The sequence below is a fragment of the Prinia subflava genome, chromosome 2, assembly GCF_021018805.1.
Source record: "Prinia subflava isolate CZ2003 ecotype Zambia chromosome 2, Cam_Psub_1.2, whole genome shotgun sequence".
Classification (NCBI taxonomy): domain Eukaryota; kingdom Metazoa; phylum Chordata; class Aves; order Passeriformes; family Cisticolidae; genus Prinia; species Prinia subflava.
In genome coordinates this window covers 595,507-622,664 of record NC_086248.1, presented here as the reverse complement: position 1 = coordinate 622,664, position 27,158 = coordinate 595,507, and the positions used below count along the sequence as shown (strand labels likewise).

Here is a 27,158-nt window from a genome sequence, read left to right as displayed (position 1 = left end):
TGTGCTCTGTGCCAGGTGTGCTCTGTGCCAGCACAGGTGTGCTCTGTGCCAGGTGTGCTCTGTGCCAGGGCAGGTGTGCTCTGTGCCAGGTGTGCTCTGTGCCAGGTGTGCTCTGTGCCAGCACAGGTGTGCTCTGTGCCAGGTGTGCTCTGTGCCAGGCCAGGTGTGCTCTGTGCCAGGTGTGCTCTGTGCCAGGTGTGCTCTGTGCCAGGTGTGCTCTGTGCCAGCACAGGTGTGCTCTGTGCCAGGTGTGCTCTGTGCCAGGGCAGGTGTGCTCTGTGCCAGCACAGGTGTGCTCTGTACCAGGTGTGCTCTGTTCCAGGTGTGCTCTGTGCCAGGTGTGCTCATGGCCATGCAGGGATTTCCATCCTCAGGGATCCTGGGGTTCTGTTCAGTTCCAACAATCTGTGTGTGAACATTTGAACGTCCAGGTCTCTGTGCATGCCCCTCCTCAGGCACTCAGGGATGTTCTGGGGTGATTCTCACCACGTGCAGCCCCAGCTCTCTGTTCTGGGAGCTGCAGTGGGTGGAAAAGTTGTGCTGGCAGTGCCCAAGGCCAGGCTGGACAGGGCTTGGAGCCGCCTGGGACAGTGGGAAGTGTCCCTGCCATGCCTGAGGGTGGCACTGGATGAGTTTTGATGTCCCTCCATCTCAAACCAGTCTGGGATTCTGGGCAGTCTGCAGGGAAGGTTTTCTTTCGTTTTCAGTATTTCATTTCCTTTATCTGGAAGGGTTCCTTCCGTCCCCCCAGCAAACCCTGCGGCCTCAGGATCCTGCTGCAGGCCAGAGGGGATGTTTAATGTGCAGGAAGCTGCCACAGGAGCAGAACATGGCTCAGCTCCATCCCAGCCTGGCTCATCGCCCTGTCCCGCAGCCAGGGAGAGTGGAAGTGGGAATGAGGGAATGGCAGCGACCATCCCAGCTCCCAGCCCGGCTTTGGGGCACCAGGAGAGACAGGGTGGGGCTGGCAGAGATCCTCAGGCTTCCCCTGAGCCTTCTGCTGCTTTCATTTTCACTTGCTCCCTTTGTGTGCTAATTCCAGCCAGGAGGATTCCTCTGGAGCTGTCAAGCATCAGCCCTGGAATGCAGCCCTCCTCCAGGGCTGCACAGAAACCTCCTTCCCCACCACCAAACCCCAAAATCTGGGGACTGAGCTGGGGAATATCCCAAGCACAGCCAGGGCTGCGAGGGTGGGGTCGGCAGCATCCCCAGGGTTTGGGATCCAGCCCATCCCAAGGGGTTTGGGATCCAGCCCATCCCCAGGGGTTTGGGATCCAGCCCATCCCCAGGGACTGGGATCCAGCCCATCCCCAGGGACTGGGATCCAGCCCATCCCCAGGGACTGGGATCCAGCCCATCCCAAGGGGTTTGGGATCCAGCCCATCCCCAGGGATTGGGATCCAGCCCATCCCCAGGGATTGGGATCCAGCCCATCCCCAGGGATTGGGATCCAGCCCATCCCAAGGGGTTTGGGATCCAGCCCATCCCCAGGGACTGGGATCCAGCCCATCCCTAGGGATTGGGATCCAGCCCATCCCCAGGGGTTTGGGATCCAGCCCATCCCCAGGGGTTTGGGATCCAGCCCATCCCCAGGGTTCGGGGCAGCAGGGCTCAGGGCACAGCTGGAGGTTTCTGCAGGGCCTGGGAGCAGGGCTGGGCTGTGGGAGCAGGGGCTGGAGGTGAAGGCAGAGCAGGCAGGAGCTGCCCCAGCCCTCGGCGGGGCCGTGCTCATCCCCGCTGCGACAGGAAATGTGTCCGGATAACAGCGGCAGCCACTTCCTTATAAATGCAGAAACAAAGAGCTCCAGCAGCACCCCTGGGCCTGGGGAGGGAGCTCAGGGCCCTGCAGAGCCCCAGGGGCCCCGGGAGCAGCAGGAACGGAGCAGGGCCCCGGGGAGGTAAGGCAGGAACCCGGGGCAGGGCTCCCCCGGCAGCGCCTCGGGGCTCTCGGTGGCCCCGGGGGTGACACAGAGCCCCAGGCTTGGGCTGGAGGTGCAGCAGCTGCTGGGGCTCATGGCTGGAGCTCGGAGATGGACACAGCTCCTCCGGGGTTCAGGGCTTGTCGAAACGCCTCAGGAAGGCTCAGCTTGGGTGTTGGGAACAATCCCTTGGAAAAGGGCACAAAGCCTGGCACCGCTGCCCAGGCCAGGGCTGGAGTCCCCATCCCTGCAGGGATCCAAAGCCCTGGGGATGTGGCACTTGGGGACACGGGGCAGCGCTGGGGACTCCCTGCTCTCCAAGGGCTTCTCCAACCCAACAATTCCATGATTCTCCAAGGATCCCTGCAGGGATCCAAAGCCCTGTGGATGTGGCACTTGGGGACACGGGACAGCACTGGGGACTCCCTGCTCTCCAAGGGCTTCTCCAACCCAACAATTCCATGATTCTCCAAGGATCCCTGCAGGGATCCAAAGCCCTGTGGATGTGGCACTTGGGGACACGAGGCAGTGCTGGGGACTCCCTGCTCTCCAAGGGCTTCTCCAACCCAACAATTCCATGATTCTCCGAGGATGCTCTGGGGTTCTGTGGTGTTCTGAACCGCCCTGAGAGCTGAGGTGTGGCAAAGCCTCGCTCAGGTGCCCCTGAGCTGTCCCACCAGGGCTGTGCAGGAGGCTGTGCTGATCATGGAGCTGCAGTCATGGGGCTCCAGCAAAGCCCAGCCTGAGTTCCTGTGTTAAAAAGGAAAAATATGGGGAAAAAAATAGAGATTGTAAATCCAAGCTTAAGGAAAAAGGGGAAAACGAGCTAGGCCAGGTGCTGGATAATCCTTCTCCATCAGGCAGTGGTCAGCTTGGCTTGAGTCTGTGTACAGCTGAGGATTCCTCCTGGCTCCCAGGGTTTGTTTGACCTGCTCAAAGTCTCTGGATTTGGGATCTATAAAAAGAAGTCAGGTACTGAGAACAGACTGGGCCAAGGTTAAAATAGACCAAAGGCAGTTGTGGGGTGAGTAAAGGACAACACCTGCAGTGATTAAAGGCTGCTCTGTGCTCCCTGCCAGTGCCCTGTGCTTGGGAAAATGGGAATGAGGGGTAAAACTCAGTTCTAACTGGAGATTTTTGCATTATCCTTTGGCACAGAGGGGACCCTGGCAGCCAGGGAGTGCCAGGTCACAGCTGGAGGGTGGCACCTGCTTTACTGGGGCAGCTTCGTGTCCTCCTAGGGCTGGGCCCTGCCCAGAGCAGCTGCCAGGAGCAAGAGAAAATAGAAAATGAAGATTCTGTTTTGGCTCTGGCACTTTGTTTCTTCCTGCTTTTCTAAATGCAGCAATTCCTGCGCGTGACCGGGGGGAAGGAGCTTCCTGAGGATCCCCTTGTGCAATCCACCAGGGATCTGCACACACAGAAATCTCCTTTTCCCCCTTTCCGGGGTTCTTGGAGCTTCTCTTCAGCCCATCCAGTCCAAGCTGTGCCCAATCCCCCCCTTGTCCCCAGCCCAGGGCACTCAGTGCCACCTCCAGGAATTCCCTGGACACCTCCAGGGATGGGCACTGCAAAGCTCCCTGGGCAGCCCCTGCCAAGGCCTGAGCCCCCTTTCCATGGGGAAATTCCTGCTGCTGTCCAACCTGAGCCTGCCCTGGCCCAGCCTGAGGCCATTTCCCCGTGTCCTGGCCCTGTTCCCTGGGAAAATGAAATCCTGTGAAGTGAAGAGCAGGAATTAATGCTGCAGACATCCCTGCCCTTACTGACAACCTGGGCACGCTCCCTGTGCCCCCTGCATTTGTCATCTCCCACAACAGCAGGTCAGAGAGCTGTGGAATGGTTTGGGCTGGAAGGAACCTCAGAGCCCACCCAGTGCCACCCCTGCCATGGCAGGGACACCTCCCACTGTCCCAGGCTGCTCCAGCCTGGCCTTGGGCACTGCCAGGGATCCAGGGGCAGCCCCAGCTGCTCTGGGCACCCTGTGCCAGGGCCTGCCCACCCTGCCAGGGAACAATTCCTGATTCCCAAAATCCCATCCAGCCCTGCCCTGTGGCAGTGGAAGCCATTCCCTGTGTCCTGTCCCTCCAGCCCTTGCTTGGAGCAGCCTGGGACAGTGGGAGGTGTCCCTGCCATGGCAGGGGTGGCACTGGGGGGGCTCTGAGGTCCCTGCCCACCCTGCACTTCCCTGGATTAACCTGGGATTCCCAGGGAGCCTCTGCATTTCCCTGGATTAACCTGGGATTCCCAGGGAGCTCCCTGCAGTTAATCCCTGGATTAACCTGGAATTCCCAGGGAGCCTCTGCATTTCCCTGGATTAACCTGGGATTCCCAGGGAGCTCCCTGCATTTCCCTGGATTAACCTGGAATTCCCAGGGAGCTCCCTGCATTTCCCTGGATTAACCTGGGATTCCCAGGGAGCTCCCTGCAGTTAATCCCTGGATTACCCTGGGATTCCCAGGGAGCTCCCTGCATTTCCCTGCATTTCCAAGGATTAACCTCTCATCCTCTTCAGTGAATTCCTGTGATGTTCCTGCTTCCCCCTGCCCAGATTCTTTATCTCTGTTCAGAATTTTCTGACCAGGGGTTTTGGGTTTGCACATCTGTCCTGGAGCCCTTGGGGCCCTGGAAGGGCTCTGAGGTCTCTGCTCTGTGCCAGCATCACTTCTGCCAATTCTTGGTTTTTAAACAACAGCCAAACACTTTTTAGAAGCCTTTTTTTGGAATCCTCGGGAGCTTTGAGGGAGCTCTTTCAGCAGCAGATTTTCCCTGCTTCCCATTCTCTTAATTCAGTGTTCAGACAATCCCAGGGAGTTTGGGACCAGCTTTGCCTCTCCAGGTGCTGCTCAGAACTTTCCAGCATTTTCCTGATCTGCACTTCCACCCCGAGCAGGAGACAGAGCTGGGTTACTTGTTCTAAATAATTATTTATACATAAATAACTAAGTTGACTTTCACAAATTATTTTGATATAGTACAGTTTGTAATCTCTTTTTAACTGCTTTTGATACAGTACAATTTGTCAGCTTTTATATTTAATACCCTAATCCCTGTGTGGATTTAATATCTTAGTGTGATAAATATATATTCTAGTTGAAGCTTTTGCAAAATATTAAAATAGAGGATCTGTACTGTGTATTGTAACATTAACTTGTGCAGAAGTAATTGTAGCTGGGAAATAGTAACTGATGCATTTATTTTTATAACTAACGAGTGAAATAGCTGACAACAGTGAAATAGCAAATGTTGAGTGAAGGGGCTTGTAAAAATGGCTAGAACATCTGTATTATAGTAAGATAACATTAAAAAGGATCAGGCAAAGAAAGAACAAAAAAGAATCCACCCCTGACCCTTCAACTATCAATAACTGTCCAACCACGGGTCAGAGAGCCTTGTGAAAAACCAGAATACAGCTCTCAAAATCTGCATTGTGCACGTACTCTAAAAATGGTGAACTCAAGGGTTGAGCTAAGATAAAGAGTCCCCAGAACATACTCAAAACTCCAAAAACTGTGTGAATATAATTAATCTTCACAAATCTGCATTTGAGCAATGCCATGAACAAGTATCTAAGAGGAGTTGTGAGTTCACCCTGCACACCCAGCTGTGCCCGCAGTGCTGTTGTTTTTAGTTATTTATTTATTATCCCATATTAAACTTTTAAAATGTTAAATAGTGATCCTCAGTTCTCACACTGCTGATCCACATGTCTCAGTGGAACGCTGCCCCGTGCTGGTGCATTATTTCGGGGAGGCTCCCGGGTTTTGAGCAGGATCCTGCTGGCTGCAGTTAATTAGGAGCCGGCTAATGAGGAGCTGCTCGTTATCTCCGGCTCCTGCCCTGCTGTTCATTAATTGCCTGGTGTGCCACTCTGGATTATCCCTGTGGCAGGGTCACCCCACCACCAAACCCTCCTTGTGTGGTTCCCCAGAGCCCACGAGGCTTTTGTCACCTCCTCAGGTCAGGGGACACCCAGGAATTTGCTGACTCTGCGGTTTTTATTTTCTAGAGAAGGATCCAGGGAGAGCTCAGAGCCCCTGCCAGGACCTAAAGGGTCCTGAAGAGGGACTGGGGACAAGGCATGGAGGGACAGGACACAGGGAATGGCTCCCACTGCCACAGGGCAGGGCTGGATGGGATCCTGGGAATCAGGAATTGTTCCCTGGCAGGGTGGGCAGGCCCTGGCACAGGGTGCCCAGGGCTGTCCCCGGATCCCTGGCAGTGCCCTGGGATAGTGGGAGGTGTCCCCAGCTCCTGGAATTCGGGTATCCTGTCCCAGACAGGTTCACTGCAGCACGGGGGCAGCTGTGCTTCCATCCCCATCCCCAATTAGCTCTTGCTAATGAGGCTCTGGAGAGGTGGAATCACCTGGAGCTGGAAGCTCCAGAGGCTCCATCTGCCCTGGCCTGGGCGCTTGTTCCCAATCCCAGCCCTGGGAATGCCCCTCCTTTCCCGGGATATCCCATCCCACCCCTGGGAAATGCCCCTCCTTTCCTGGGATATCCCAATCCCAGCCCTGGGAATGCCCCTCCTTTCCGGGATATCCCAATCCCATCCCAGCCCTGGGAATGCCCTCCTTTCCCGGGATATCCCAATCCCATCCCAGCCCTGGGAATGCCCCTCCTTTCCCGGGATATCCCAATCCCATCCCAGCCCTGGAATGCCCCTCCTTTCCCGGGATATCCAATCCCCATCCCAGCCCTGGGAATGCCCCTCCTTTCCCGGGATTTCCCAGCCCTGGGAATGCCCCTCCTTTCCCGGGATATCCCATCCACCCCCTGGGAATGCCCCTCCTTTCCCGGGATATCCCAATCCCAGCCCTGGGAATGCCCCTCCTTTCCCGGGATATCCCAATCCCACCCCCGGGAATGCCCCTCCTTTCCCGGGATATCCCAATCCCATCCCAGCCCTGGGAATGCCCCTCCTTTCCCGGATATCCCAATCCCATCCCAGCCCTGGGAATGCCCCCTCCTTTCCGGGATATCCCAATCCCATCCCAGCCCTGGGAATGCCCCTCCTTTCCCGGGATATCCCAGCCTGGGAATGCCCCTCCTTTCCTGGGATATCCCAATCCCGTCCCTGGAATGCCCCTCCTTTCCCGGATATCCCAATTCCCGTCCCTGGGAATGCCCCTCCTTTCCGGGATATCCAATCCCATCCCAGCCCTGGGAATGCCCCTCCTTTCCCGGGATATCCCAATCCCGTCCCTGGGAATGCCCTCCTTTCCCGGGATATCCCAGCCCTGGGAATGCCCCTCCTTCCTGGGATATCCTAATCCCGTCCTGGGAATGCCCCTCCTTTCCCGGGATATCCCAATCCCCGTCCCTGGGAATGCCCCTCCTTTTCCCGGGATATCCCCAATCCCATCCCTGGGAATGCCCCTCCTTTCCCGGGATAATCCCAATCCCAGCCCTGGGAATGCCCCTCCTTTCCCGGATATCCCAGCCCTGGGAATCGCCCCCTCCTTTCCCGGGATATCCAATCCCACCCTGGGAATGCCCCTCCTTTCCCGGGATATCCCACCCCTGGGAATGCCCCTCCTTTCCCGGGATATCCCAATCCCAGCCCTGGGAATGCCCCTCCTTTCCCGGATATCCCAATCCCAGCCCTGGGAATGCCCCTCCTTTCCCGGGATATCCCAATCCCAGCCCTGGGGAATGCCCCTCCTTTCCCGGGATATCCCAGCCCTGGGAATGCCCCTCCTTTCCCGGGATATCCTTTGGAGGCTGTCCCGGGTTTCCTTGGAGAGGAGCCAGAGCTGGTCCTGCCCCGGGCTGGGGCTGGCGTTTCCCCTGGGGGAGCCTCTGCTGGGGAATAATAAATAATAAATAATAGTAAATAATAATTAATCAATAATCAATAGTAAATCATAATACTCGATGGAGAGGAGCCAGTGCTGGTCCTGGCCCTGGCAGGAGCTGCTGCAGCCGGGGCTGCGGGCACCCAGAGGGGCACGGCCTGGCATTCCCCTGGGTTAATAATCAATAATCAATAATAAATCACAGTAATCGATGGAGAGGAGCCAGTGCTGGTCCTGGCCCTGGCAGGAGCTGCTGCAGCCGGGGCTGCGGGCACCCAGAGGGGCACGGCCTGGCATTCCCCTGGGTTAATAATAATTAATAAGTAATAAACAATAATTAATAAATGATAAATAATAATTAATAAATAATAAATGGAGAGGAGCCAGTGCTGGTCCTGCCCCAGGCTGGGGCTGGCGTTTCCCCTGGGGGAGCCTCTGCTGGGTAATAATAAATAATAAACAATAAACAATTAATTATTAATTATTAATTATTAATTATTAATTATTAATACTTGATGGAGAGGAGCCAGTGCTGGTCCTGCCCCTGGCAGGAGCTGCTGCAGCCGGGGCTGAGGGCACCCAAGGGGGCACAGCCTGGCATTCCCCTGGGGGAGCCTCTGCTGGGTTAATAATTAATAATAAATAATTAATAATAAATAATTAATAATAAATCACAATAATGGATGGAGAGGGGCCAGAGCGGGCATTCCCTTGGCACACAGGGGTCCTGCTGGCACAGCCACGCTGCCCTGGCACCAGAGGGGGGATCCTGTGTCTGCAGAGTTAGAGTTAACTTATATTTACTTATAGTTAAACTTATTTATATTGACATTTACATTTACATTTACATTTACATTTACATTTACATTTACATCTATGTGTATGTGGATATTGATATTGATGCTTATATGTGTATTTATATTTATATTTATATTGATATTTATAGGTATGCTTTACTTATACTTGTTTATATTTATTTATGGTTATATTTATAGTTATCTTTATGGTTATATGTATAGTTTATATTTAGGTTTATGTGTGTATTTATATGTGAATTGATATTGATATGTATATTGATATTGATATTTATAGGTATAATTTACTTATACTTATTTTTATATAGTTATAGTTGTAGTTATAGTTGTAGTTATAGTTGTAGTTATAGTTGTAGTTATAGTTGTAGTTATAGTTATAGTTATAGTTATAGTTGTAGTTAGTTATGCTTATTTAGATGTATATTTATGTATATGTATATTTATATTTATGTTTATATCTGTGTTTAAGTGTGTATATATGTTAATATTGATATTGATAAGTATACTTTACTTATAATTATTTTAATATATTTCTAGGTATAGTTATTATTATAACTATAATAATATTAATTATTATTATATTATAACTATAACTTAACATTACAGTTATAATAAGTATAACTATAACTATATACTATATACTAGTATATAGTTATAGTTATTTATATGTATATGTATGATTATATTTATATTTGTTTTTATGTGTATTGATATTTATAGGAAATATTTTACCTATATATATTTTTAACACTTATTCTTCTATATTTACAGTTATATTTATAGTTATAGTTAGTTATACTTATTTATATCTATATTATATGTATAGTTATGTATAGATATCTATATATATTATATGTGTATGTATATGTATCTATCATAACTAGTTATATTTATGTGTGTGTTTATTTGGATTTTTATATGTATATTTATGTTGATATTTGTATAGATATTTACAGCTTAATTCATAATCTATTGATATTTATATTTTATTGATTTTTGTATTTTTAGTGATAGTTATGCTTTCATTTATATTTATGTTTACATTTATACTTACATTTTATTGATGATTATATTTTATTAATATTTATATTTATATTCATATTTTATTGAATTTATATTTTATTGATGTTTGTATTTAAATTGATATTTATATTGCTATTTATATTTTAATTAATATTTATATTGCTATTCCTATTTCTATGTTACTGATATGTCTATTTTAATTGATATTTATCAATGTTTTTGTTTTTATTGCTATTTATATTTTTATTTCTATTTCTATTTCTATTTCTATTTCTATTTCTATTTCTATTTCTATTTCTATTTCTATTTCTATTTCTATTTCTATTTCTATTTCTATTTCTATTTCTATTTCTGTTTCTATTTATTTCTGTTTCTATTTCTATATCTATTTCTATTTTCATTTCTATTTATACTTATGCTTATGCTTAGATTTAGATTGATATTTTATTGATTTTATATTTATATTGATATTTTATTGCTATTTCTATTTTATTTCTATTTTATTTCTATTTCTATTTCTACTTACACTTCCACTTACACTTACACTTATACTTAGATTTAGATTTTATTTCTATTTTATTTCTATTTCTATTGATATTTCTATTGATATTTCTGTTGATATTTCTATTTTATTGCTATTTCTATTCCACTGACGTTTTCTATTTTATTTCTATATCTACTTCTACTTCTACTTAGATTTAGATTGATATTTTATTGATATTTATATTGATATTTCTATTGATATTGGTATTGCTATTGCTATTTTATTGATATTTCTATTGATATTGATATTTCTGTTTTATTGATATTTCTGTTTTATTGACATTTCTCTTGCTATTTCTATTTTATTGCTATTGCTATTGCTATTGACATTGCTATTTCTATTGATATTGATATTGATATTTCTGTTTTATTGCTATTGCTATTGATATTGACATTGCTATTTCAATTTCTATTTCTATTTCTATTTCTATTGATATTTCTGTTGTATTGACATTGCTATTGCTATTGACATTGCTATTTCTATTTCTATTGATATTGATATTTCTGTTTTATTGCTATTGCTATTGCTATTGACATTGCTATTTCAATTTCTATTTCTATTTCTATTTCTATTTCTATTTCTGTTGTATTGATATTTCTGTTTATATTGACATTTCTATTTTATTTCTATTTTATTGCTATTTCTATTTCTATTTCTATTTCTATTTCTATTTCTATTTCTATTTCTATTTCTATTTCTATTTCTATTTCTATTTCTATTTCTATTTCTATTTCTATTTCTATTTCTATTTCTATTTCTATTTCTGTTGTATTGATATTTCTGTTTCTATTGACATTTCTATTTTATTTCTATTTTATTGCTATTGCTATTGCTATTGACATTGCTATTTCTATTTCTATTTCTATTGATATTTCTGTTTCTACTGACATTTCTATTTTATTTCCATTTCATTTCCCCTGTCCCCGCAGTCCCGCCCCGCCTGGGCCCCGCGGGCTCCCCCCAGGCCGGCGCTGCGTCCCCGTCCCTGCCGGCCAAGGGCCTCTCGTCCTCGCAGCAGCACAGCAAGAAGGCTCTCAAGCAGGTGGGGAACGTGTTTAAACCCATTTAATTTCATTTATTGATTTATTGTGTATTGATTTCCCTGGAGATCACCCAGGGCTCCAACCGGGGCCTGCCTGCAGCTCCCCCCTCTGCTGGAGGGGATGGGAATGTGGAATATTGCACTCCTCACTTCCTTGGCTTTTCCCCAAACAAAAATCTGAAATTTGAAATCCTTGTTATGTTAGAGAAAGGCTGTGAAATGGGATTTCTTCCCCCAATCCCTTGGTGAGATCCCAGAGCTCCCCTGCTGTCAGGGGAAACTCCGTGGGTTTGGAAAATTGGGAAATGCCCCAATTCCTTCCCCTGGTGGGCAGCAATTCCCTGCCAGGAAATTCCATGGAATTCCAAGGGTGCTGCATGGCCACAGGAGGAAAGGGAAGAGCAGGAATTCCATGGACAGAGTGCCTGGGGAAGGGAAGGGAAGGGAAGGGAAGGGAAGGGAAGGGAAGGGAAGGGAAGGGAAGGGAAGGGAAGGGAAGGGAAGGGAAGGGAAGGGAAGGGAAGGGAAGGGAAGGGAAGGGAAGGGAAGGGAAGGGAAGGGAAGGGAAGGGAAGGGAAGGGAAGGGAAGGGAAGGGAAGGGAAGGGAAGGGAAGGGAAGGGAAGGGAAGGGAAGGGAAGGGAAGGGAAGGGAAGGGAAGGGAAGGGAAGGGAAGGGAAGGGAAGGGAAGGGAAGGGAAGGGAAGGAAAGGAAAGGAAAGGAAAGGAAAGGAAAGGAAAGGAAAGGAAAGGAAAGGAAAGGAAAGGAAAGGAAAGGAAAGGAAAGGAAAGGAAAGGAAAGGAAAGGAAAGGAAAGGAAAGGAGGAGAAAGGGATGAACTGGAGCCGTGTTTCCAGCCCCGGGGTGCCAGAGGAGAAGGCAGCTTTTGGGAATTCTCTGTTCCCCTGTGGCTGAGTCCCCACCAGTGGCTGTCACTGCAGCCAGGTTTCCCCCTGCACTTCCCAGCCCAGCTTCCACTTCCATCTGAATCCCTGGAAAATTGCTTCCCACTGATGGAGCAGGGTATTGATTCCAGTCTCTGCATTGCCCAGGCCTGGTTAATCCTGGCTGGCAAACATTCCCACACAGGGAAAACTCTTCCCTTCTGGATCCCTGGCAGTGCCCAGGGCCAGGCTGGAGCAGCCTGGGACAGTGGGAGGTGTCCCTGCCCAGGGATGGGACAGGAACTTGCAAAAAGTAGCTAAAAAGAGGAAATTTTAGGCAATTTGGGATGGTGGGAAGGAGGGACAGGGCTGGCAAGCACCACAGTGTCCTTAATCCTGTGTGTGCCCTGGGTTATTGCTGGGGCTGGCTGGGCTCAGCCCTGCCCTCTCCAGGAATGCCAACACTCCCAGAGGGAAGAGGGAGTGGGATTCGGAGTTAACCCTGGGACTCCACGTGCTGCTGGGCTGGGAATGTGGATGGGGCTGTTCCAGAAAGCAGGGTTTGGTTCATCCCCACCCCCGGGGCCCAGGACACCAGGCTGCATTCCCGAAAATGCTCTGGGAAAATCCTCCCAGGAGGTTGGCAGGGTCAGAACTGACATTGGCTCGTCCTGCTGGAGATTCCAAGGCTCCCAAATGGTTTGGGCTGGAAAACCCTCAGAGCCCCTGGAGCAGCCCTTCCAGCAGTGCCAGCTCCCACTGCCCACGTCCCCAGTGCCCCAAATCCTGAGGAGGGACCTGAGACAGGACACAGGGAAAGGCTCTGTCCTCTGTCCTAATCCATTGAGGGTATCCCTACATCCATTGAGGGTGTCCTAAATCCATTGAGGGTATCCTACATCCATTGAGGGTATCCTACATCCATTGAGGGTGTCCTAAATCCATTGAGGGTATCCTACATCCATTGAGGGTATCCTACATCCATGAGGGTGTCCTAATGAGGGGTAATCCATTGAGGGTGTCCTACATCCATTGAGGGTGTCCTAAATCCATTGAGGGTGTCCTACATCCATTGAGGGTGTCCTAAATCCATTGAGGGTAGTCCTACATCCATTGAGGGTGTCCTACATCCATTGAGGTGTCCTAAATCCATTGAGGGTGTCCTACATCCATTTAGGGTGTCCTACATCCATTTGGGGTGTCCTACATCCATTGAGGGTGTCCTACACCCATTTGGGTGTGTCCTATACCCATTTGGGGTGTCCTATACCCATTTGGGGTGTCCTACACCCATTTAGGGTGTCCTACACCCATTTGCAGTGTCCTACATCCATTTGGGATGTCCAACACCCATTTGGGGGTGTCCTACACCCATTTGGGGTGTCCTACACCCATTTGAGGTGTCCTACACCCATTTGCAGTGTCCTACACCCATTTAGGGTGTCCTACACCCATTTGGGATGTCCAACACCCATTTGAGGTGTCCTACACCCATGTGGGGTGTCCTACACCCATTTGGGGTGTCCAACACCCATTTGGGGTGTCCAACACCCATTTGGGGTGTCCTACACCCATTTGGGGTGTCCAACACCCATTTGGGGTGTCCTACACCCATTTGGGGTGTCCAACACCCATTTGGGGTGTCCTACACCCATTTGGGGTGTCCAACATCCATTTGGGGTGTCCTACACCCATTTGGGGTGTCCAACACCCATTTGGGGTGTCCTACACCCATTTGGGGTGTCCAACACCCATTTGGGGTGTCCTACACCCATTTGGGGTGTCCTACACCCATTGGGGTGTCCTACACCCATGTAGGTGTCGATCCCGATCCCGAGGGGGCGCGCAGGGAGCCGGGCCAGCCCCCCACGCCCTGTGGGGTGTCTGACCCCGTTGCTGTGTCCCTGCAGGCCCTGAAGCAGCAGCAGCAGAAGCAGCAGCAGCAGCAGCAGCAGTGCCGGGCGGGCGTGGGGCCGGGCCTGGCGCTGCCCCCCGGCCAGCACGTCCTGCTCAAGGCCAAGGCCGCGCCCGCCAGGCCGGGTACGTGTGGGGAGGGGCTGAGCCCAGGGGAGGGAGGGGAGGGAGGGGAGGGGAGGGGAGCTGCTCCCTTCTGCACCTTCCTGTGGGCTGGGAATGGGCATCTGCACCTTCCTGGGCTCTGGAATGGGCATCTGCACCTTCCCTGGGCTCTGGAATGGGCATTGCACCTTCCTGTGGGCTCTGGAATGGGCATCTGCACCTTCCCTTGGCTCTGGAATGGGCATTGCACCTTCCCTTGGCTCTGGAATGGGCATCTGCACCTTCCCTTGGCTCTGGAATGGGCATCTGCACCTTCCCTGGGCTCTGGAATGGGCATCTGCACCTTCCCTGGGCTCTGGAATGGGCAGCTCCTGGCTCCTGGCTTGGGGTTCTGGAATGGGATGGGTTTGGGTTCTGGAATGGGACATATTTGGGTTCTGGAACGGGATGGGTTTGGGTTCTGGAATGGGTTTGGGTTCTGGAATGGGTTTGGGTTCTGGAATGGGTTTGGGTTCTGGAATGGGCAGCTCCCGGCTCATGGCTTGGGTCTGCCAGGGAAGCACCAGGTAAGCACAGAGAGCCCTTGGGTGGCCCTTGGGTGGCCCTTGGGTGGCCCTTGGGTGGCCCTTGGGTGGGTGTGGACGGTGCCTCGGGCTGGTCAAAGCTGCTGCCAGTGCTCAGGGACTGTCCCAGTCCCCTGTCCCCAGGCAGGGCCCTTACCTGGGGGTTCTGTGTGGGATTTCTCCTGCTCTTTATGTCTGGATATTTCTCCTGGTTATTTCTGTTTGGGGTTCTCCTGCTATTCGTGTTCAGAGATTTCTCCTGCTATTTATCTTTGTGGTTGTCCTTGATGTTTATGTTTGGGGATTTCTCCTGGTTATTTCTATTTGGGAATTTCTCCTGCTGTTTATGTTTGAAGATTTCTCCTGGTGTTTATGGTTGGGGATTTCTCCTGGTGTTTATGGTTGGGGGAGTTCTCCTGGTGTTTATGGTTGGGGGTTTCTCCTGGTGTTTATGGTTGGGGATTTCTCCTGGTTATTTCTATTTGGGAATTTCTCCTGCTGTTTATGTTTGAAGATTTCTCCTGGTGTTTATGGTTGGAGGTTTCTCCTGGTGTTTATGTTTGGGGATTTCTCCTGGTTATTTCTATTTGGGAATTTCTCCTGCTGTTTATGTTTGAAGATTTCTCCTGGTGTTTATGGTTGGGGGTTTCTCCTGGTGTTTATGGTTGGGGATTTCTCCTGGTGTTTATGGTTGGGGTTTTCTCCTGGTGTTTATGGTTGGGGGTTTCTCCTGCTGTTTATGTTTGGGGGTTTAGGTGGGAAAGAAGTTGGGATTCCCTGGGAGATGGACTCAAAGCACGTGGGATGTGCCTGTCCATGCCTTCGTTTGGGATGTTCTGGTGGCTCCAAGGGATCTCCCACGTGCAGCTGCGGGGGCAGGAGGCGCTCCAGGAGCACAGGAATGTCTGTCCTGGGCCTGCTGCAGCTGCAGGGCTGGCTCTGGGTGCTGGGGAGGCTCCGTTGCATGCAGGAATGCGCCGTGCAGGGCCCCTCTGCGCGTCCCCGCGTCGCAGCGTCTCCTCTCCGGCAGGCTGGGAAGGGAAGCAGGTGGACGGACGTTCCAGCAGCCCCCCAAACTCCACCCGCAGCTCCTCGCCCTCGGGGAAGCTGCAGGGCTCCCTGCCAGGCCTGGGGAAGAAGGCGTTCCCGAGATCCGACAGGCTCCACTCACGTAAGAGACGCCTCTGCCTGTGCTCCAGGGCACCAGCCTGGAGCAGCAAACTGCACCCAAGGGTGCTGATCCCACGGCTGAGGGGCCTGGGAGTGCTGCCAGGCTGCTGGGAATGGGCACAGATAATTCACCATGCCATCCCCAGGGCAGCACAGAGCCTGGAATACAGGGGAGAGAAAACTCAGGGCATCGCTGGCACAGCTGCCCACGGTGGCACCGTGCCATGCCCTGGCTCAGGGCAGTGAGGGGTGACAGCCCTGTGCCCCAGGCAGTGAGGGTGACAGTGAGGTGACAGTGAGGGTGACAGCTCTGGTGACAGCTCTGGTGACAGCCCTGTGCCCCGCAGGGCAGTGAGGGTGACAGTGAGGTGACAGTGAGGTGACAGTGAGGGGACAGCTCAGTGACAGTTCTGGTGACAGCCCTGTGCCCCGCAGGGCAGTGAGGGTGACAGTGAGGTGACAGTGAGGGTGACAGCTCTGGTGACAGCTCTGGTGACAGCCCTGTGCCCCGCAGGGCAGTGAGGGTGACAGTGAGGGTGACAGTGAGGTGACAGTGAGGTGACAGTGAGGGGACAGCTCAGTGACAGCTCTGGTGACAGCCCTGTGCCCCGCAGGGCAGTGAGGGTGACAGTGAGGTGACAGTGAGGGTGACAGTGAGGTGACAGTGAGGTGACAGTGAGGGGACAGCTCAGTGACAGCTCTGGTGACAGCCCTGTGCCCTGCAGGGCAGTGAGGGTGACAGTGAGGTGACAGTGAGGGGACAGCTCAGTGACAGCTCTGGTGACAGCCCTGTGCCCCCCAGGGCAGCTGAAGCGCGCGCGCTGCGCCGAGATCGACGTGGAGACGCCGGACTCGATCCTGGTGAACACCAACCTGCGGGCGCTGATCAACAAGCACACGTTCTCCCTGCTGCCCCCCGAGGGCCAGCAGCGCCTGCTGCTGCTGCTGCCCGACGTGGACAGGCAGGTACGGCTCACCTGGGCTGCCCCGCCCGCCGGGAGAGGGGAGGGAACGAGGGCAGCCTGGCAGGACCTCGCTGCGACCTTCCAGGACCTGAAGGGAGCCTGCAGGAAGGAGGGAGAGGGACTGGGACAAGGGCTGGAGGGACAGGACACAGGGAATGGCTTCCACTGCCACAGGGCAGGGCTGGATGGGATCTTGGGAATCAGGAATTGTTCCCTGGCAGGGTGGGCAGGCCCTGGCACAGGGTGCCCAGAGCAGCTGTGGCTGCCCCTGGATCCCTGGCAGTGCCCAAGGCCAGGCTGGACACTGGGGCTGGAGCAGCCTGGGACAGTGGGAATGTTCCCAAATCCTCCAGAATGGCTGGGAGGAATAACGCCCCCATCAGCAGGGTTTGGTGTCACCCGCTGAGGCGTTGCTTTATTCCGGCTGGGACAAAATCCCAACCCCAGAGCTGGACATGAAAACTGCACCCTGCACCCAGAACCTGCACCCAGAACCTGCTCCCTTCACCCAGAACCTGCTCCCTGTGCCCAGAACCTGCTCCCTGTGCCCAGAACCTGCTCCCTGCACCCAGAACCTGCCCCCTGTACCCAGAACCTGCTCCCTGTACCCAGAACCTGCTCCCTGCACCCAGAACCTGCTCCCTGCACCCAGAACCTGCTCCCTGTACCCAGAACCTGCTCCCTGTGCCCAGAACCTGCTCCCTGTACCCAGAACCTGCTCCCTGCACCCAAAACCTGCTCCCTGCAGCCTCCAGCCTTGGCCCAGCACAGCCAGGCTGGGGCTGGGGCTTTGTCACTCCAGGCAGCTTCCCCAGGGATGGGGACAGTGCTGCACTCGTGCTGTGCCCAGGGACAGTGGCCCTGTGGCCAGGAGGTGACCAGGGCAGTGTCCAGCAGTGACCAGGGCAGTGTCCAGCAGGTGGCCATGCTCGTGGCCAGCAGTGGCCATGCCTGTGGCCAGCAGTGACCAGGGGCAGTGTCCAGCAGTGACCAGGGCAGTGTCAAGCAGTGACCAGCAGTGGCCAGCAGTGACCAGGGCAGTGTCCAGCAGTGACCAGCAGTGGCCAGCAGTGACCAGGGCAGTGGCCAGCAGTGACCAACAGTGGCCAGCAGTGGCCATGACAGTGACCAGGGCAGTGGCCAGCAGTGGCCAGCAGTGACCAGGGCAGTGGCCAGCAGGTGGCCATGCCCATGGCCAGCAGTGACCAGCAGTGACCAGGGCAGTGTCCAGCAGTGGCCAACAGTGGCCAGCAGTGACCAGGGCAGTGGCCAGCAGTGGCCATGACAGTGACCAGGGCAGTGGCCAGCAGTGACCAGGGCAGTGGCCAGCAGGTGGCCATGCCCATGGCCAGCAGTGGCCAGCAGTGGCCAGCAGTGACCAGGGGCAGTGTCCAGCAGCGGCCATGACAGTGACCAGGGCAGTGGCCAGCAGTGGCCAGCAATGACCAGGGGCAGTGTCCAGCAGTGACCAGGGGCAGTGGCCAGCAGTGGCCAGCAGTGACCAGGCTGTCTCCCCAGGTGGGCCCTGACGGGCTGCTGAAGCTCAGCAGCTCAGCTCTCAACAACGAGTTCTTCACGTCGGCGGCGCAGGGCTGGAAGGAGCGGCTGGCCGAAGGTAAATCCTGCCCACGGCCCCCACAGCCTGCGGGGGCTCCTGCAGGAGCTGCAGCTCTGCAGGGGCTCCTGCAGCTCTGCAGGGGCTTCTGGAGCTCTGCAGGGACTCTGCAGGCTGGGCATGGGCAGGGGCTCGAGGTGGGAGGGGGCTGCAGGAGCTCTGTCTTGAGCTGACAAAGCGAAGCTCTGGGAGAGAGGAGAAAAGAAGGAAAAATGTTGAAAATCTCGTGGGCTGCCAGTGGAGCTGGGGTGTGCTGGAGTTGTGGCACCTGAGCACAGACACTGCTGAGGGGGCAGAGAAGGGAAACTCTGTCCCAGAGCACAGGGGCTCAGTCCTTGGAGCCATCCCTTGGGATGTTGAGATGGGATATTGGGGAAAAAACTCTTCCCTGTGAGGGTGGTCAGGCCCTTACAAGGCTGACCAGGCCCATCCTCTCCTGTCCCTGTTCCCTGGGAGCACAGCCTGACCCCTCCGGCTGTCCCCTCCTGTCAGGAGCTGTGCAGAGCCACAAGGTCCCCCCTGAGCCTCCTTTTCTGCAGGCTCAGCCCCTTCCCAGCTCCCTCAGCCTCTCCTGGGGCTCCATTCCCTTCCCAGCTCTGTTCCCTTGAGTGCCCCTGGGGCTCAGGGTGGGCTCCTGGGACCCTCACCTGGGCCTGTGCCCCGTTCTCCGCCCCTTTCCTGTCTCCCAAATCCCTTCTGCATCCCACAGGAGAGTTCACCCCGGAAATGCAGCTCCGAATCCGGCAGGAAATCGAGAAGGAGAAGAAGGTGGAGCTGTGGAAGGAGCACTTCTTCGAGAGCTACTACGGGCAGAGGTGAGAGCTCCACTGTGTCCTGGGGCTGCTCCATCCACGAGCACTGGATCCATCAGCCCTGGAACCTGAGGAGGGTTCTGGCTTCAGCTGGTCCCAGGAAAATGGGAAATTCCAGCGGGATCCAGGTCAGGTGTGAGGTGTTCATCCAGTGCAGGGTGTCCTGGGACTCCACACCTCCTCCCCCTCCTTGCTTGGAGCCACCCCAGGGTTCTGGAGCCACCCCTGGGGTTCTCCTGGAGCCACCCCTGGGGTTCTCTTGGAGCCACCCCTGGTGTTCTCCTGGAGCTGGGCTCTGGAGGAGCCACCCCCAGGGTTCTCCTGGAGCCACCCCTGGGGTTCTCCTGGAGCCAGCCCAGGGTTCTTCTGGAGCCACCCCCGGGGTTCTCTTGGAGCCACCCCCAGGGTTCTCCTGGAGTTCTCCTGGAGCCACCCCAGGGTTCTCCTGGAGCCACCCCTGGGGTTCTCCTGGAGCCACCCCCAGGGTTCTCCTGGAGCCAGCCCAGGGTTCTCCTGGAGCCACCCCAGGGGTTCTGGAGCCACCCCCAGGGTTCTCCTGGAGCCACCCCAGGGTTCTCCTGGAGCCACCCCAGGGTTCTCCTGGAGCCATCCCAGGGTTCTCCTGGAGTTCTCCTGGAACCACCCCAGGGATCTCCTGGAGCCACCCCCAGGGTTCTCTTGGAGCCACCCCCAGGGTTCTCCTGGAGTTCTCCTGGAGCCACCCCAGGGTTCTCCTGGAGCTGGGCTCTGGAGGCCCTCAGAGCCGTGGGGCTGAGCCTGTCCCACCTCGGGGTCAGGACCTGCATCCCCACATCTCCAACCCCACAGGACCTGTTTAAACCCCCAGATCTGCAGAGCTTTTATTCTGTGCCTCCTCTTGCTTCGGGGTTTTCCCATCCCTTGGGGCTGCAGGGGGCATTTGGGGTTTCTGGGTGAGTTCCTGAGACACCTGGGCAGGAGCACACGGGTGTAAATAACTGATCAGGAATTTCTAACCCTGCACTGTGCCAGGATTTTGTTCATCCTCACCCTGCCAGCCCCTGTGCCTCCCGTTCATCCAGGGTGCCTTAACCCTGCAGAGCACTCGGGTCATTCCTGGCATTCCCTGCTGTGGCTGGGATGAGCCAGGGGCTGGGGGTGTCCACTCTGGGCTGTGGAACAACTCCAGGGATGCACCAGGCTGGGAGTGCAGCCCTTAGAGCTTTATCAGCCTCCTGACCAGCCTGTGCTCGTGGGCAGGTGACAGCAGCCCCAGAACTGGAGCATCAGGGGACAGCAGGACAGCGTGGGGGGGACGTGTGCAGGAGCAGGACCTCAGGTCCCTGCAGCTCCTGGTGGGAACCAATCCAGAGATTCACCAGAGCCTCACAGGGTTATGTTTGGGGGAAAAAAAACCCAAATTGACAAATCATTGAGAGGGATGGATGGAGTTAATCTCCAGGAGTAAGGAGAAAGGAGTAACTTTCCCCAGACATCCCTCTGGGAATGGGATCCCACGTTCCTCTGGAATGGGTGGTGGGACCCTTCTCAGTGTCCCTGCCAATGTCACTGTGTGAGCCGGGGCTGCTCCCGTGCTGCAGGGGAGGCTCCGGGTGTCACAGGGAAATATCCACTGCTGGCCAAACTCTGGATTTACAGCCTGGAGAATCGGTGTCTGGAACAGGCCTGGAGCCACCCAGTGTTCCACGTACTGCATTTAGCTGGTTTGAACCCTTGGTGCTGAGTTCTGTTTCCTGGGGAAGGATTATCAGTAGGGAGGGTTCCCAGTGACCGTGGCATGGAATCAGGTGTCTGTTTAGAGACCCCTGTCTCCATTTCCCAAGGCTGGGATGGTTTTTTAGGGATGTTTTATGAAGCAATGCCTCTGTTTCCCTTGGCAGCTCTGGGCTGAGCCCCGAGGAGTCGCAGCGGCTGACGGCAGACCCTGCCCGGCCCCGCAGCCCCGCGGCCCCGCGCCGGGAGCAGGGCACGGCCCCGCCGGGGCCCGGAGCACGCCCAGCCCCGGGGGCAGCAGGGGAGGAGGGCACGGAGGAGCCGCAGCCCAAGGCGGCCAAGCCCGCCGAGGCCTCCCCGGAGCGGCGGGCAGGGAGAGCCGGGGAGCGGCCCGGGCCTGCCCGGGAGAGAGCCCACGGAGAAAACCCGCCTGAAAAACCCCCCGGGGCCAGCCAGGAGCCACAGGAGCAGCGGCAGCCCGGGCCGGGGCACCAGGGGCCGGCCAAGGACGCTCCGGGTGCCCCCAGCAAACCAAAGAGCCCCGAGGCAGCGGCAGCAGCGGCGAAGCCGCAGAGCCCCGCGGCCGCCCCGCACACGCAGGGGAAGCCCCCCGGGAGCGAGGCCATGGAGGTCGGCGTGGAGGCCCACAAGAGGAAGGTGGAGAGCAGGGAGGAGGCTCCGGGCAGCCCCGAGAAGAAGCCGCGCGTGGCTGAGCCCTGCCAGCAGCAGCAGCAGCAGCAGCAGCAGCAGCAGCAGCAGCAGCAGCAGCAGCAGCAGCAGCAGCAGCAGCACCAGGCCTTTCGCAAGCAGCCCTTTCCCGGCGCGGGGGCGGCGGTGCCGCGGGTGCCCCCGCTCAAGGTGAGCTCAGCCCCAGAGAGATCGGGGTGGGAGGGACTGGGGGCCACCTCAGCCCACCCTGCCACGGGCGGGGACACCTCCCTGCAGTGCCAGGGGACAAAGGTGCAGCCAGGGCAGCAGGAGCCTGCAGGGTGGGCACAGCTGGGCCCAGAGGAGTGAACGCCACCCAGGCTCCCCTGCAGCCTGAGCATCACCCAGGCTCCCCTGCAGCCTCAGTGTCACCCAGGCTCCCCTGCAGTGCCACCCAGGCTCCCCTGCAGCCAGCCCAGACACCTGGATTAGAAGCAGAGCCTCTGGCAGTGCTGCAGTCTGGTTCCTGCCAGGGCAGGAGCATTTTAGGGAACATCTCATGCCCAGAGGCCCTCGGGCTGCTGAGCCTGTGCAAGAACCCCCCTGGGAAAGGAAAGAGGGAATTGGCCCCTGCTGGGATACAGCAGGACAGGAACACTCCAGGCTGTGGCAGGGCAGGGGAGGCAGCAGGACAGGAACATTCCAGGCTGTGCAGGTCTGAGAGGCAGCGCAGGAGAGGCAGCTGCAGCTGAACCTGCTGCTCCGGGGCGTTAGGCAGAAGTTTAATCCCTGTGGGTCCCAGGAATCCTCCTCCCCTATTCGTATCCTTTTGTTCTAAAAGGCTGCAAACTCAGAACTTCAAAAGCAGCTCATCATTCTCACGTGTCAATAAGAGCAGCACAAAGGCAGGAAAGCATCAATGAAACTAAAAGTGACAGAATTGGGGAAACTCCACGAACGAGGCCTGGAATGCCGGGCAGGAAGGAGGGTTGGCCTGCCAGGGCAGTAAAAATGGGATTTAATTTAACAGCAGAGGGAGTTGAAGGTGACTGGGAATAGTTTCCCTTGCAAAGCAGGGGAAAATGGGGACAGACGTCCCCAAGGTGTCATTCCCCAAAAACGAAGTTGATCAGAGCTCAGTGGGGATTTTATGGATACAGAAAATAAATGTAACCTCAGGTCAGCTCCCTGAGATCCCTGCAGGGGGAGCAGGGCAGCACCAGGCTCAGTGCAGGGCTCAGCACTTGTGTTGGAAAGAGCAGATATGGGGAAAGTCAGCTGGAACACTGGGGGAAATGTTTTAGAAGGAAAGAGTAAATTATTGGCATTTTTTCTCCAGCTCAGGGGATTTTTGGGGCTTTGCACTGAGGAGACAAATGATGGGGGAGCAGGGGGAAAGAGCAAGGCTGAGTGCAGCAGGATGGGGACACCTTTCAGAGGACAGAAATCACATCTGAATCGTGTGTAGAGAGGAACAGGGGCTGACAGGGCTGGGGCTCCTGCAGGGAGGGAGCCTGGGGCTCGGAGTGACCATGTCCGATGGTTCTCACCACGAGGGACGAGCTCCACTCAGAGCCACGGGGTTTGTACCACCCTAAAACCGCCTGGGAGGCATCGAGGGTCGGACACGTCTCTCGTCTCACGGCAGGGCCAGGAGGGCTTTCTCCAGAAGGATTCTCTCAGACAAAAGTGCAGACCCTTAAGCGTGTGGGTGGAGTGTTGCTCGTGTCTGAGCTGTGCTTTTCTCTGCTCTCTTGCAGATTCCCGTGTCCAGAATCTCCCCGATGCCATTTCCTGCGGGCCAGGTCTCTCCCAGGGCGCGCTTCCCCCTGTCCCTCGGCAGTCCGGGCAGGACAGGGGCCAGGACCTTGGCCGACATCAAGGCCAGGGCCCAGCAGGCCAAGGCGCAGAGGGCAGCGGCCGCCGCCGCCGCCGCCTCGGCCGGGGGAGCCGTGCCGGGGCCCGGCCCGGGCGGGGGGAGACCCCCGGGCAGGGGGGGAGACGGGAGAGACCCCGGCGGAGCCGCCCAAGCCACAACTGGAGCCAAGGCACTGGAACTGGCAGGAGCTGGAAGCGGGGGAGGTTCGAGAAGGTTTCTTCCCCACTGCCCAGGGCCCCGTCCCCAGGGGGAGAGGCAGGCGGAGCCGGGAGCTGCTCGCCATCCTCCTGGAGCACAACTACAGCCAGGGCCCCCCGCGGCAGCCCCGGCGCTAGGGAGCGGCGCGGGGCCCACGCCCAGCCCCCCGCGGGGCACGGCCACCCCGGGGTGCCCGGGGGCTCCTCCTGCCCCGGCCCGGGGGGCTCCAGCGGCTGGGAACGGGTCCGGCTGTGGCAGCGGGACCCCGGGAGCACCCCCGGCCTCGGCAGGGACCGGCTGTGACCTCTCCAAAAGCAAATCTCCTTCCCCTCTGCTGTCCTCCCTGCCGCCCACGGGCGCCGGAGCCCAGGCCGGGGCCGCGGGTGCGCCCGTGCCACCCTCCAGCAGCTCCTCAGTAGCAGCCAGCCTTAAATCCCCTCCCGGCGGGGCCGTGCCCAGAGCCAGCTCCAGCATTCCTGCCAACAACCCTCTGGTCACCCAGCTGCTCCAAGGCAAGAGCGTGCCCCTGGAGCAGATCCTGCCCAAGCCGCTCACCAAGGCAGAGGTGAAACCCGGCCCCGTGGGCCCTCAGGAGGAGAAGGGGCCGACGGCTCCCGGTGCAGCGGGGAGCGGCACCGAGGCGGGGGACAGGGCGTCGGGTTTGCCCCCTCAGCAGCTCGGGAAGATCTTCTGCCACAACAGGGCCCTGCCTCACGTTCCAAGGACCTTCCCGCTGCCCTCGGGGAAGGAGCCCGGTCCTGAGCAGCAGCAGGGCCACGAGGCGCTGAGCAAATCCACCCAGGAGCAGATCCTGCAGACTCTCATCAGGAGGGTGCAGAGGCAGAACGCGCTGCCCGTCCCGCAGCCCTCGCAGCTGAAGCTCCCGCACTCAGGTTTCCCGGTGGAGAGCAGCTCCACCAGCCAGAGATTCATGCTGGGCTTCACGGGCAGGAGGACGTCCAAGCCTGCCATGTCCGGCCACTACCTGCTCAACATCTCCACCTACGGCCGCGGCTCGGAGAGCTTGAGGAGAGGCCTCTCCCTGGGCGCCGAGCCCCGCCTGGGGCTGAGCAGCCCCGCCGAGGGCGCCGGGGCAGAGCCCCAGTGCGGGGACACGGGCGGCCGCGGCAGCGGCAGCAGCGAGGAGGATGCGGACGACGAGAGCTCCGGGGATGAACACGGCGCCGTCGAGGAGGAGCCCCGGGCGGGGCAGGGGGAGCAGCAGCAGGGCCCTGCAGAGCCCGGCTGCCCGGGTGCCAGGGCGGCCGCGGTGCCGCCGGCGCTGGCCGGCACGGCGCTGGCCCGGGACCTGCTGCAGGCGGCGCAGGAGCAGATGGCCCACGCCATGAGGCGCAAGGGCCAGGGCGGCACGGAGCTCTTCGGGCCCCCCAGCCCGGGCCCGGACTCGGCGCAGCCCCCGCTGCTCCCCGCGCCGCAGCCCCCGAAGCTGCCCGGGGGCGCCGGGGCGCAGCTGCTGGGGCCCAGCTACAGCGGCACCATCAACGTCTCCACCTCTGCCGACGTGGGCCAGGGCCCGCTGGTGAGCGGGCTGGCCGAGTGCGAGCAGCTGGCCAGCTCCATGGCCAACGTCATGTCCTTCTCCGTCACCGTCACCACCATCCCCGCCGGGCAGGCCGGCAGCGCCGGCGGCCACGGGCAGAGCCTGCCAGTGCCGGCGTTCACCGAGGACGGCGCCATGGAGGATCCCCCTTCCAAATGTTACTGCAGGTTGAAAGCCATGATCATGTGCAAGGGCTGCGGTGCCTTCTGCCACGACGACTGCATCGGCCCCTCCAAGCTCTGCGTCTCCTGCCTCGTGGTGCGGTAACGGCGGCGGCGGCGGCGCGGCCTCGCCGGGGCTGCCCCCGGGAGGAAACGGGAATTTCACTGCCTTGCACAAGAGCCGCGTTACCGAATCAGGAATACAGAGTCAGAGTCCTTCTTTCATTAACGAAAGAGCACCTTCTTGTACAGGGAGTCGAAGTCGCGCTCGACGACGTGAATTGTGACAAGAGTTTGCACTTACGGAATTATGTAAATACGCCACATTATTTTGTTTAAAGATATTTTTTCAATCTTGTAGGAGATAGCGTTTGACTTGTACTGCAGTTCCAGTAGCCCCAGCCTGCTCTGAGTGCGTTTTCAGCTCTGCTCTCCCAGGGGGATCCAGCCCAGAGCCCGTTGTTGGTGTTCCCTTGGCCAGGGGAATGGGATGATCCAATGCAGCCACGTGTGGTGATGGAGCACAGAGGCAGGAGCCCTGAGCGGGCTCCCTTGGCTGCTCCCAGCTCACATCCCTGGAGTTGGGATCACCACCGGTGCCGTGCCAGCCTTTGCCTCTGCTGCCTGTTCCAGGAGGCTCCTGGGCTGTTCCTGGTTCGCAGATCCCCCTGTCCCAGTGTCCCAGCTGAAGGGTGGAGCTGCCAGGAGCTGTCCTGACCATGGCAGGCACCAGAAGAGCTCGGTCACCATCGGTGACCCACAGGAGCAGGGGTCACACAGCTGGGCTTGGCAGGGCTGGCAGGAATCTGCTCTCCTGGGCATTGCCCAGGGGCTGGGAGCTGTCATCCCACAGCCCAGAGCCAGCTGGGACACGGGGGCAGGGGGAGGACAGGAGGTGTCACCCTGGGTCCTGCCGTGCTCTGGGAAGAGTTTTGTGCTCCTCCAAACGCCCCCATGGTCAGACAGCTCAGTTTCTGTCCAAGATTTTGTATTTCCTGGGTGTAGGGAAAGGCAGATGAGCGTCTGCCTGGGCTTTGCTGGGTGGCTCTTTGTGTTTGAAACAGCAGATAAGGCTGAGCTCAGCTCAGCTCGGGCCCAGCTGAGGGAGGGGTGCTGGGGCAGCCCCTCAGACCTGGCTGGGGACATGGCTGGGGACACGGCTGTGCTCCCTGTCAGTTCTGGACTCCTTCCCTTGGACTGAGGGCAATGAAAGCACAGTGGCCCCGTGCTCCCGGGAGCTGAGGACACTCCTGGCACCAGCACCGGTCACTCCAGGGCTGTTCCCCTCCCGGGGCGGGTGGGGGCCTTGCTGCATCGTGGTCAGGGAACAGAGCTATGTATGTTTTTGATGGAAAAGCACTGAATTCACTTTTAATCCAAAGGCCTTTTTAAGCTGAAGCAATATTCCCCCAGCGGTGGGGCAGCTGAGTGGTGCACGGGGTCCTCAGGCTCCCCTTCCCCTCTCCTTTGTACTACTGCTCCCCTCCCCTTCTCCCTGGGAACCCGGCACTGGTGGCGAGGAGCAGGAATAATTCCCTGGCTCATTTTCCAAGGAACAAGAGGTGCCCAAGGCTGCCGGAGCTCCAGGAGCCTTTGGCCAGCGCTCTCAGGCACAGGGTGGGATTGCTGCGGTGTCCATGCAGGGTCAGGAGTTGGACTGGATGATCCCTGTGGATCCTTCCAGCACAGGACATTCCGTGACGCTGTGATTTAGTTGGTGGTGCCAGGGAAAAGGGAGTTGCAGATCTGATCCCGTGGCAGGAGCGTTTCCTCCCCTGCCCGGGGAGTGCAGCCAGGAGCTGCAGCGTCACCTGCTCTGGGTTCTGTCATCCT

The 27,158-nt window shown here is 55.9% G+C and overlaps 1 protein-coding gene across 4 annotated transcripts in view; it reads left to right on the top strand.

Moving 5' to 3' along the window:
• Positions 1–26,648, top strand: part of ASXL2 (ASXL transcriptional regulator 2) — a 67,590-nt gene extending 40,942 nt beyond the window's left edge. For 2 of the 4 annotated variants that reach the window (XM_063422422.1, XM_063422448.1), the window contains 8 exons: positions 11,028–11,140; positions 13,932–14,061; positions 15,634–15,774; positions 16,576–16,739; positions 18,257–18,353; positions 19,063–19,168; positions 21,046–21,736; positions 23,287–26,648. In XM_063422422.1, the coding sequence (XP_063278492.1) occupies positions 11,028–11,140; positions 13,932–14,061; positions 15,634–15,774; positions 16,576–16,739; positions 18,257–18,353; positions 19,063–19,168; positions 21,046–21,736; positions 23,287–25,431 (3,587 nt within the window). In that variant the 3' untranslated portion in view covers positions 25,432–26,648. Of the gene's footprint in view, positions 1–11,027; positions 11,141–13,931; positions 14,062–15,278; positions 15,775–16,575; positions 16,740–18,256; positions 18,354–19,062; positions 19,169–21,045; positions 21,737–23,286 lie in introns of those variants that run through there. The other 2 variants (XM_063422440.1, XM_063422432.1) reach the window with 2 other exon arrangements.
• Positions 26,649–27,158: the final 510 nt, after the last annotated feature.